The 11448-nt window shown below is 44.2% G+C and overlaps 2 protein-coding genes across 8 annotated transcripts; both read right to left on the bottom strand.

Annotated features, from left to right (window-relative positions):
- Positions 1 to 724: 724 nt before the first annotated feature.
- Positions 725 to 5024, bottom strand: LOC139555392 (uncharacterized). Its single transcript, XM_071369143.1, has 14 exons — positions 3913 to 5024; positions 3526 to 3650; positions 3348 to 3419; positions 3185 to 3268; positions 2923 to 3069; positions 2753 to 2833; positions 2482 to 2631; positions 2318 to 2367; positions 2128 to 2197; positions 1949 to 2035; positions 1757 to 1855; positions 1554 to 1634; positions 1339 to 1443; positions 725 to 886 (listed from the first exon to the last, which is right to left on the bottom strand). Exons 1-14 carry the CDS (start codon positions 4076 to 4078, stop codon positions 725 to 727), a joined length of 1479 nt encoding a protein of 492 aa, XP_071225244.1. The 5' UTR covers positions 4079 to 5024.
- Positions 5025 to 7114: 2090 nt separating this feature from the next.
- On the bottom strand, positions 7115 to 11108 carry LOC139554275 (putative nuclease HARBI1). 7 transcript variants are annotated; one of them, XM_071367043.1, is made up of 10 exons: positions 10102 to 11108; positions 9838 to 10014; positions 9686 to 9747; positions 9517 to 9603; positions 9388 to 9429; positions 9146 to 9319; positions 9031 to 9066; positions 8377 to 8931; positions 7984 to 8095; positions 7115 to 7889 (listed from the first exon to the last, which is right to left on the bottom strand). In XM_071367043.1, the coding sequence occupies exons 1-7, from the start codon at positions 10163 to 10165 to the stop codon at positions 9031 to 9033; spliced, it is 642 nt and encodes a 213-aa protein (XP_071223144.1). In that variant the 5' UTR covers positions 10166 to 11108; the 3' UTR covers positions 7115 to 7889; positions 7984 to 8095; positions 8377 to 8931. The 7 variants fall into 7 exon arrangements, with proteins under 7 accessions (XP_071223144.1, XP_071223143.1, XP_071223142.1 ...); XM_071367042.1 differs by having other exon boundaries at positions 9031 to 9319; XM_071367041.1 differs by having other exon boundaries at positions 8377 to 9319.
- Positions 11109 to 11448: the final 340 nt, after the last annotated feature.

Here is an 11448-nt window from a genome sequence, read left to right on the forward strand (position 1 = left end):
CGGAAGGTGGTGATTGACTCCGCTGACCTGGCGTCGTGAGGGAGTTTGTTCCACCATTGGGGTGCCAGAGCAGCGAACAGTTTTGACTGGGCTGAGCGGGAACTGTACTTCCTCAGAGGTAGGGAGGCGAGCAGGCCAGAGGTGGATGAACGCAGTGCCCTTGTTTGGGTGTAGGGCCTGATCAGAGCCTGAAGGTACGGAGGTGCCGTTCCCCTCACAGCTCCGTAGGCAAGCACCATGGTCTTGTAGCGGATGCGAGCTTCAACTGGAAGCCAGTGGAGAGAGCGGAGGAGCGGGGTGACGTGAGAGAACTTGGGAAAGTTGAACACCAGACGGGCTGCGGCGTTCTGGATGAGTTGTAGGGGTTTAATGGCACAGGCAGGGAGCCCAGCCAACAGCGAGTTGCAGTAATCCAGACGGGAGATGACAAGTGCCTGGATTAGGACCTGCGCCGCTTCCTGCGTGAGGCAGGGTCGTACTCTGCGAATGTTGTAGAGCATGAACCTACAGGAACGGGTCACCGCCTTGATGTTAGTTGATGTGTATGTTAGTGTATGTAGTCCTACATGTTTTTAAATAGTACAGTATCACAAACCAAAGTATAAAACCATATAAAGTGTGGGCCTGTAGTATCTGTAAATCAACTAAACGTTGTTTTTTATTTCCATATGCAGATAATAAAGCATCATTGTTCATGTAATAATATAATATTAGCATTATACCTCTAGGAAGAGGAAATGGTCATAAAATCAAATAGATGAAAAGACAGAAACAAAAATGTTTTTGAACTACAACTTATTTTATTTAAAAATGTCAAATTCAGTGCAAAGTAATGTAGTGCATTGGTGTCTAGATCCCTGTTGGGTGGCAAAGTGTCACAAGAATCCTGTGGGGAGAGAAAATAAGAGAATACATTAAATTAATGGGTGTTAACTAATCAGGGTTCAACAAAGCACTTCAAGTCCTCAATTCCTTCAAAAGAGAGAGAGAAGGAGAAGGGAGTATGGTCCCTGCAGTAGCACTACATGCTGGCCATGAGGTTCTCCAAGTGGTACTCCAGGAGGCTGGAGAGCTCAGTGACCAGAGACTCTGGGTTAAAGTACCAGGCCAGCTGCTGGCCAAACATGTCGTCTAGCAGAGCCATCAGCCCGCCCTGAAGAGAACACCACACAACACATAGAAAATGGCTCTGAGTTACTAGCTTATCAAGAGGAGAGAGACAATTAGAAATACTCCCCCTAAAATGGCATTGGAACCTGGTTAACCATGAATAAGGAAGTAAAAAGGAAGTACACTAAGAATATGGAAGTAAACAGGAAGTAACCTCTTGACTCTTACATTGAGCAGCAGCAGGTATCTGTCTGCCTCTGGCTCCATGTTGGCAGCAGTGGGCAGGAAAGAGTACAGGAGAGCGTACAGACGCTCCACGAACCCACCAGGGTGCTAAAGGAAACAAAGGAGGAGAAAAGAGGAGAGAATAGAAGAGAAGAGGAATTTAAGTGAAACTGCTAATAGAGAGATATTAAAACATGTACCAGTGAGATGCTACTTACCACCATCAGGGACTTCTGAGCTGTCATTAACCCAAACAGCACCAGCTCAAAGAGGACATCTATCATGTTCACATGATGGATCTAGGACAAGAAAACACGTTTGGAGAAAATAGGAATGATTTCATATAGATCAGCTACTGTGATGTATAAAAGACACGCATGTGGAAGAACTCAGTGAGACTTGAAAGAGTTAATGAACTCACCTTTGCCTTAGCCAGCTCCCTCTCAATGTCATTCCGCTTGGAGGGGTCACTCAGGTAGTCCACAAAGTCGTTATAGGTACGGATGAACTTGGCCTCGTCCTATGACAAAGAAAAGAGCATCTTAGTGAACAGAACACATTTCCCCTCAGGGACGCTCTCTTTCCCTTGAAAGAGAATGAGTTAGTGAGTTACCATGTGGTTGGCCTGAACCAGTGCGCCCAGGAGGACCTTTCCCGCCACAAACAGATGGTTCCTGCTCAGGGTGGAACCAAGCAGGGTCTAGGGAAGAGGGAAGAGTTAGGGTGAGACACCTTCCTCTAGGAGACAGAACAAGAAGTGACAGAGAGAAAAATAAAAGTGGGTCCACTCACAGTGAAGGCCTGGCGCAGGGAGACGAGCCTCAGGGCGATGTCCTCCACTCTCTTGGTGGTAAGGTAGAGGCTGTGAAAGGGAAGGAATGGAGCATGTCAACCATTAGAGTCAATGGGGGATAACAGCATTTAACCACTATCCTTCAGCATCTCACAAGCCCAGACTACACAGACATTTAGAGGAACTCACTTTAGCAGAGGAACCTCCCTCTCCTCAGGCAGCAGGTCCTCCTCCCAGCCCTACGACAACAAAACAAGCATTCAAAATCAGTGACCAATGCAATGACATAAACAATCGGTCAATGGAAGGATCTTAATGCTCCTAGTCAATAGTATGTGTGTGTAACGTCTGACCTCATAGCAGTTGTGGCCCTCAGGCTCTGGGTCAGTGAACTGCTGAGTGGTGGGCGTAGAGAAGGAGGCAGCCTCCGACCACGCTGAAGAGGAGAGAAGCCCGTCCAGCCCCATGTGGAGAGTGGCGTACACCACTGAGACATCAGTCTGCTGCTCAAAACACACACAACACACCTGTTTACCACACACACGTTATTAGAAAACACAGCAAATCTAATGCAAAAATGCCCAGTAATGTCTAGTCTATATACATAGGAAATCGTTTATTTACCTGGTAGCAGCCAAGCGTCATGTCCACAGACGTCTCGTGGCGGAGGTGAGACGCATAGTGGGTCACCCTGCCAGCCACACGCTGACAGAGAGAGAATACATGTTAAGGCCAAATGGAATAAGTGAAGAAAAGCCTAATCTAATACTATTTCAGTAGTATTTACGTCTTACCTGGATCCAAGTGATGGACTGCACTTTGGTGGCACAGTAGGGGATGCCCTCTGGACTAAGCCTGGCTGTCTCCTTGGAGATGGCCCACACCAGTTGAGTCTCCAGGCCTCTCACCCTACTCACGTGGTGCATCCTCACCACCACCTGCTGTTGAGATAAACAACATCAACAAAACCACTTCAGCAATTGCTGTGACACATTTCCATCAAGATCAAATGACTGACAATGTAGATTAGGATTAGGTAGTTACAAAGACACATACCTGGGATCCCCCACGCATGTAGGTGATGATGGGGCTGATGAACTGGAAAGTTCTCCACGCTTTAACCACCGGACCGGCATTGTTCTGCACATTACAATACATTCATGTTGGAAACAGTAAACATTGTAACCGTGATGTGACTGTGTGTGTGGGGGTCTCTTACCCTGATCACAACAGGCCCACAGTACAGGGGGCTGAACCTAATCGGAATCAACTGCCAATTGCCAGTGGCCTCCTAAAGCAGAAAGCAGACAAGAGATTTGTTTCATGTCAAAGAGACACAACTTGAATATCTGGGATATTTTTCAAACATAAAACCCCAAACTTTCAGAAAATTGTACCTCAAGGATAGTCTGCACATCTGGCACATCCTCAAGGATGATAGCAGCATTCTGGACATCAAGGAGGACTGGCAGCTGTGGAACATCTGGCACATCCAACTGGACCTCATCCAGGACAGTTGTTTCTAAAATGAGGAACATTGGAATATAAAATAAACAATTGTTAGGACATAAAACGTAGCAAGATTGCTAATACTAGCTAGCTAGGTAGCAAAAGTCGATCGCTTAGCAACAGTTACTAAAGTTAATATTAGCTAGCAAGCTAGCTAGCTACAACATCTCTAGCACAAGCATTTCTGCCAAGTCTGAATTATAGAAATACACAACATTTCTCAAATTATAACGACATTGTTAAATGTAGTAAAATGAGTTTTAAACTCCACATACCCTCTTCGAAGTCGCTGTCGCTGTCCACCTGTCGACGATCACTAACCCTGCAAAACAGAAAAAGACAAGAAAAACAAGCCACAAATGAATTTGAACAACCTGTCGACGCAGTAGGCCGCCGACGTCCACGCACTCTCTCCGCCAGTCTTGAAAAGCACCCAGGCATTTTCCAGTCGATTGTGCTATCTCAGGTCTCAGAAATCAATCAAGTTCGTTGTCAGCAGCAAACTCAAGTTGTTGTTTTCGCACAGAAAACGTTCCATAGAACGTCGGTTAGATGTCTCTTGGCAACACACGTTCGAAAATGATTGTTTACAAAATTGACAACTGTGTTGTCATATAAATGAGTTTGGAATTCTATGATTCCCTTTAGAATCCGTTCAAATTGCTTGTCATCATTCTAGTGACGTCGACGTGCTCCTTCGTAGCTCAGTTGATATTTTTTATTTAACCAGGTAGACAAGTTGAGAACAAGTTCTCATTTACAACTGCGACCTGGCCAAGATAAAGCAAAGCAGTTCGACACATACAACAACACAGAGTTACACATGGAGTAAACACACATAGTCAATAATACAGTAGAAAAACAAGTCTATATACAATGTGAGCAAATTAGGTGACATAAGGGAGGTAGGGCAATAAATAGGCCATGGTGGTAAATACATTTAATACAATATAGCAATTAAAAACATTGGAATGGTAGATTTGCAGTAGATGAATGTGCAAAGTAGAAATACTGGGGTGCAAAGGAGCAAGATAAATAAAATAAATACAGTAGGGGATGAGGTAGTTGTTTGGGCTATGTACAGGTGCAGTGATCTGTGAGACGCTCTGACAGCTGGTGCTTAAAGCTAGTGAGGGAGATAAGTGTCTCAGTTTCAGAGATTTTTGTAGTTCGTTCCAGTCATTGGCAGCAGAGAACTGGAAGGAGAGGCGGCCAAAGGAGAAATTGGCTTTGGGGGTGACCAGTGAGATATACCTGCTGGAGCGCGTGCTACGGGTGAGTGCTGCTATGGTGACCAGCGAGCTGAGATAAGGCGGGACTTTACCTAGCAGGGTCTTGTAGATGACCTGGAGCCAGTGGGTTTGTCGACGAGTATGAAGCGAGGGCCAGCCAACGAGAGTGTACAGGTCGCAGTGGTGGGTGGTATATGGGGCTTTGGTGACAAAACGGATGGCACTGTGATAGACTGCATTCAATTTGTTGAGTAGGGTGTTGGAGGATATTTTGTAAATGACATCGCCTAAGTCGAGGATCGGTAGGATGGTCAGTTTTACGAAGGTATGTTTGGCAGCATGAGTGAAGGATGCTTTGTTGCGAAATAGGAAGCCTAACTTTGGATTGGAGATGTTTAATGTGAGTCTGGAAAGAGAGTTTACAGTCTAACCAGACACCTAGGTATTTGTAGTTGTCCACATATTCTAAGTCAGAACCGTCCAGAGTAGTGATGCTGGACGGGCGTGCAGGTGCAGGCAGCGATCGGTTGAAGAGCATGCATTTAGTTTTACTTGTATTTAAGAGCAGTTGGAGGCCACGGAAGGAGAGTTGTATGGCATTAAAGCTCGTCTGGAGGGTAGTTAACACAGTGTCCAAAGAAGGGCCAGAAGTATACAGAATGGTGTCATCTGCGTAGAGGTGGATCAGAGACTCACCAGCAGCAAGAGCGACATCATTGATGTATACAGAGAGAGTCGGCCCAAGAATTGAACCCTGTGGCACCCCCTAGACTGCCAGAGGCCCGGACTACAGGAAGCCGATTTTACACACTGAACTCTATCAGGGAGAAGTAGTTGGTGAACCAGGCGAGGCAATCATTTGAGAACCAAGGCTGTTGAGTCTGTCGATAAGGATGTGTTGATTGACAGACTCGAAAGCCTTGGCCAGGTCAATGAATACGGCTGCACAGTATTGTTTCTTATCGATGGCGGTTAAGATATCGTTTAGGACCTTGAGCGTGGCTGAGGTGCACCCATGACCATGATAGAGCATGATGCTTGCAACGCCAGGGTAGTGGGTTCGATTCCCATCACCACCCATACATAAACAACAGCAGGTTTTATTGTAAGTCGCTTTGGATAAAAGCGTCTGATGAATGACATATATTATTTTTATATATTCACTTACTTGCTGTCCAATGTAGAGGAAAAGGGGTCAATTCAAGAGGGAGCTATGAAATTCATGTCCAAACGTCGTTTTCTTTGCCTGATGTGTGAACGCTGCGTGTAACACATCCGGTGTCAGGATAGATAAAAAGCCAGGTCTTCTAACTTTCTTTAATTATCGCAAACAATGAATGGCAAATGCAATTTTCGTATATACGGGTTCGCTGTATCACCACGCAGGGTTAACAGGGAACTGGCAGGAAGTACGTAAACAGCTGTTCTTATACCGTGATGACGTAGTTTCAACGCGTCTGTTGGCCTATCACAGTAGAGGCTGGGCACGGTTTAGACTTTGCCCCGCCTTTGCTTTGCGTTCCTTTTGTCCACATCTGGGGCCTGTTGCACAAAACTAGGATAAGGGATTAAGCCAGTATATCTTGGTGATCCTGGCTCAATTGATCCGTAATCCGGTTGCACTAAAGATGGATAGGGGGCAGGAGGATATGTTATGGTATAAATTACCATGGAGATTTATTCTGTGGAGCTAGCCTGCTCCAGACCAGGCTAAATTCCAGGATCTATTTAATCTCATCCCTAATGTCAGTCAGCAGTCACCACAAATGGAAACCAATAGTTATTTCACTGCTCACTATACATTGTTATCACATATAACTAGACCCACTGTTATTATTTAAACGTTTGTGATCATTAATTTCAATGATTTTGGATAAAAAATGATTTTTAGATGATGTTTACAGTTTCCCATAGACTATAAGGCTATATATAAAATGATAGAATATTAGGGCCACAGAGGGGAAAAAAACACAAGTCATAATATTGTAACAAGTTGTTTTAAAGGAGGACAGTTGTTAAAATGACAGATGTGGGGCATTTCGTGAAATTGTACTTCAGTATGGTTTCATAAACAAAGACATGCTGATGTGCCAGAATATTAAGTATCACATTGTCATAAGTATCAAAACTGTAAAAACAATATGTAGCTTTTCTGCAGAAAGAACCAGCCTCATAAATTTATGACTTTATCCTTTTTCTTCAGTGTGGCCCTAGTACTCTGTCATATAAACAAATACACATTCCATATGAATATAAAAACACAATGTGTAACATTATGTTCCTTTATTGAATAAGGACAAAACAAAGCAGGTAAACCATCAGCTCCTTTCGAAACTGAAGTCACAGTGACTCTACAAGATGGAAAGCACAGAATCCAAGCATATTATACAAAATGATACATACACATTCAAAGGTCTGTATATAACACACCCTGCATGTCTGCACACTAAAATAAATGCAGGACAAATCCATACACATCAACTGAACAGACAAATGAATGGATGCAGTAGCCTCCCTGCAGCCTTGTATTACACACAGTATACCGCACAAACATCATAAGAGGCCAAATTCGTCAAAAAACGAACCCAAAAAAACCCAAATTCCTCTGCCACCGCAGGACATATTTAACCAAAATTGAAAGCACACATACTAACTAAAATAATTCAACACATATTGGTCCCTCAGCAGCCGACCACTGTCGTCATCAGGGAAGATTGCCGGATTGTCCCAGTCCATGGCTGGTGGCACTCTGGGGGCCCTCTCCTTCCTCAGGCAGGCCACATTGTGGAGGACAGCACAAGCCACAGTAATATCACATGCCCTAACAGGGCTGACCCTTAATTTGTGAAGGCAGTGAAAGCGTGCCTTCAGGAGGCCAAAGGTCATTTCAACTCTGGCCCTGGTCCTGGCATGGGCATGGTTGTAGGCCTGCTGTGCTTCCTGGGGGTCTGTGAAAGGTGTCAGGAGAAAAGGCTGGCAGCCATACCCCCTGTCTCCCAGCAACACACCAGAGAATTCACCTGTCAACACAAAATCTCATCATTACTACCTCATAAACACAGTGATATTCTTGACACAGCCATGATGGTTATAAATAGGGGTTGTGTGGCTTACCTTGTGATAGGCACTGATAGATTTCAGAGGCCCGAAAGATTCTGGAGTCATGGACTGAGCCAGGCCATTTTGCCACAACATTGCTGATCACACAGTCAGCATTGCAGACCATCTGAAATCATAAGATGAGGAATATTACACCAATCAATGCACATCACTGGCAATGCAGAGTGTTCGTCAATGGACAATATCAAAAAGTTATGTTCACCTGAACATTAATGCTGTGAAAGGATTTCCTATTCACAAAATCGGCCTCATGGGCACCTGAGGGGGCTTTTATCCTTATGTGTGTGCAGTCCACTGCACCAATGACATTGGGGAAACCTGTCACACAAAGTAATGAGTATCCTACTATGTGTTAACAGTTGTCCTGTAATTTGTAGATCCTCTTACCTGCAATCCTATAGAACTCCTCTTTGATGTCACAGAGTCTTCTGTGGCCAGGGAAGGAGATGAAGACATCTGCTAATGCTTTGATAGCCAGACACACACTCCTTATTGTGCGGCAAATTGTGGCCTTGTTCAGCTGTTCTGCATCCCCCACTGAGTACAGGAAGGCTCCACTAGCAAAAAAGCGCAAGGCCACACAAACCATTTGCTCCACACTCAGTGCATGGCTCCGTGCAGTGCGGTGCTTAATCCTGGGACCCAGTAGTCTGCATAGATACCTGATGCCATCTGCAGAAAACCTGTATCTTTCATATAGATGGTCATCAGGGAAGGCCAGTGGGTCCAACCGGTCCCTGAAGACCCTTTCTCGCCTGAAGGCTCTCCTCAGCACAAGTGCTTCTTCATCCACCACATCTCGCACGAATGGGCATGCCATTGTCAGAGCAGAAAGGAACACACAATTTTGGGCCTTCATATAGGCTAGTGGCCACACCTGGTGCTGGGGGGGTGGGCAAAAGAGGGCGATGCCTTATAACGATGACTTGGTTGTACTGATTGCTGGGAAAATAAATAAAAAACTTAGAAAGATGCCACCGTCCTGTGTGCTCACAATAAGAGCTCATATGTCATGGCTCACTTGACTTTACGAGAATATACCTAATTTTTATTTTGAGCTGTGTCATCTTCTTGGAGCTGGGGGAGGAAAGAAAAATAATGATTAATACATTTGTGTTACAGTTAGCATACAGTGTACATTGAAGGCATATCTCACCTCCCTCTCAAGTTTTTTTATTTCAAGGTCCAGTTTCCTAATTGTCCTCTTTTTTATTTCGGACTCCAGTGCAAGATTTTCCATCTTTTTCTTCTTGTACTGAATGTCTATGTCTGCCAGTTCTATTTGGCGCCGGAGGTGGTTGCCATACAACTTTCTGATAGCTTGTGAGCTCTGTGAACACAATACAATTAGCGCAGCTGGAATTTGGCAGGATGTGGTGTCCTTTTATTAATACGCACTATGTTGCCAGGCTGGTTTTCCCACTGTATAGCATCTGGGTCCTGTAAAAGAAATTAGATTTTTTGATTTTGATGAGGACTCCTCACCATTGTAGAGTAAATAGTACTTTCACAGTCTTAACATGATACCTCATGCCTTCTGGAATCCAGAGAGATGGTCTCCTCCTCATCATCGTCTCCATCATGTGCTGTTGCTGCTGCACTGGGGCCTTCACCCTATCACATTTAATCGGATTCATATTGAAGCTAGTAGACAAGACATGCCAGGCCTACAGTATGCCTTTGATGGAGTACTCACTGGATCAGCATCGTCTGGTGCTTGTGCTGGTGGCTCTAACAGGAACACAGTGCTGCCAGACACTGCAAGGCAATAGGTAAACCAAAGTCAGACAGTCCAAATTGATTCAATATGAATGTGGTTGTATCCCATGTAGAGATGGAAGGACATACCTTGAATGAAGCGGGTGGCATCTTGGGAGGAACCTATGCTCGTCTCTTTCCCCCCAGGGATCCCCTCTAAGACGGGCCTGCCTTTATTTAGCTCCAAGGCCATGTCCTCTGCTGGGGTAAGGTCAGCCTTTGGTGACCCACCACCCGTGCCTTGTCTGTGGGTATTCTTTTTCACTGCTAAAACAGTACAGACAATGTGTGAGCAGGCACCTTCTGGGTACAATATATGCTTGTGCTTTGTTAAATATTAGTCAGGGACCATACCATTCTGCAGAATGTTCTTGTATTTGATTTTGACCTGCTGCCATGTCCGTTTTGGCCCGTTCATGTTTAATCTACACACACACACACACACACATTTAATGGAGTCACACTGCAAAAAATTACTTGGTATTTTTGTCTTGTTTTCAGTAAAAATATCAAAAAATTTATCATAGCTTTATACAGTGTGATGGAGTTACTTTACACAATTTCACTCATATCTGCAGTGCATTTCAATTAAAAATTTAACCGTTTCATAATTACAGTACAACTGCATTTTTGGAGATGTGAATTAAATATTTGAATTGTAATTGTGATGTTTCAGCGGAGCGGTGAGTGTGTAATTGGGCACTACTTACGCATTCAGGCGGTCTGCAATACTTTGCCACGCTTTTTCTCTTTGCTTTATCACTGTGGCGGTGTTGCCTTTCTTCTTAATTATATCTTTTACCTCCTCGTATGCCTCCATGAGGATTTGTGCTTCCGACGGGGAAAAGTACGCGGCTCTAGTTGCCATGGTAAATCAGTTAATCTGTGATCTGTGGCGGGGTCTATTTGAGTGAGCCGTGAGCGCGCACCTATCCAGGATTGGTTTCACCTGGCTTAATGAATCCGTGTCTGCTCATCCTGGCTTGGTCTTTGTGCAACCAATTAAGCCTGAACGCACATGTTTTGGCTTCATTGAGCTCAGCTGAGTCATTTATCCCGGATGTCTTAATTCTACTTTTGTGCAACAGGCCCCTGGTTGCTGGGTAGATTAGATCCGTCTTGTGTCTGTCGATTCTACACTGAAACAGTTCCTAATATGGTATTGTCCAGTATTCTAAACTCCTGGTTGGTCTAGAGAGATGCACCCCTCCCCTCTCCAGACTGTCCACAGCTTTTATGGCCTGTGTTGGTCAGTCCTTACACCTACACACACACCCCCCTCTGTATTGTTTGTGTGTGTGTGTAACAAAACAATATTCATCTTCAACCAATATGCTAACAGCCTATAGTGCATAAACATAAATCCTAACAGATGTCATTAGAAATGACATAGAATTTATCTTTAGCTTGTTCTCTACAATATTATAACATTCATATACTTGTACTTGACAGTGTTGATGAAATAATAATGATAATTTGCTGTGTCCATTACTAGTTTAGACTGCACCGCACTTGGTTGTATGTGTTCCATATTTGGTGTTGTGAGGTTAAATTCTCAGAGTAAATCGTCGGTCACTTTTCAACCATATATGGTAGAGACATTGGGTTTAGACTATTGTTTTCTGACATAATGTTCTATTGATTGGGCATATTTGTAAACCTTGAATGAATTAATCATTTTATGTTTTTGGCTATTTTGCC

The sequence above is a fragment of the Salvelinus alpinus genome, chromosome 26 (genome assembly GCF_045679555.1).
Source record: "Salvelinus alpinus chromosome 26, SLU_Salpinus.1, whole genome shotgun sequence".
Lineage (NCBI taxonomy): Eukaryota > Metazoa > Chordata > Actinopteri > Salmoniformes > Salmonidae > Salvelinus > Salvelinus alpinus.

Excerpts from the sequence above, each read along its gene's own strand:
- LOC139555392 (XM_071369143.1), bottom strand. The coding sequence starts at position 4,078 with ATGCCTGGGTGCTTTTCAAGACTGGCGGAGAGAGTGCGTGGACGTCGG. Across the intron at positions 3,651-3,912 it reads CGACAGCGACTTCGAAGAGG|AAACAACTGTCCTGGATGAG; the intron begins GTATGTGGAGTT and ends TCCTCATTTTAG. Across the intron at positions 2,036-2,127 it reads CCCTGCGCCAGGCCTTCACT|ACCCTGCTTGGTTCCACCCT; the intron begins GTGAGTGGACCC and ends CCTCTTCCCTAG.
- LOC139554275 (XM_071367040.1), bottom strand. The coding sequence starts at position 8,848 with ATGAAGGCCCAAAATTGTGTGTTCCTTTCTGCTCTGACAATGGCATGC. Across the intron at positions 8,308-8,376 it reads GGAGTTCTATAGGATTGCAG|GTTTCCCCAATGTCATTGGT; the intron begins GTAAGAGGATCT and ends TTTGTGTGACAG. Across the intron at positions 8,096-8,191 it reads TTCACAGCATTAATGTTCAG|ATGGTCTGCAATGCTGACTG; the intron begins GTGAACATAACT and ends TTATGATTTCAG.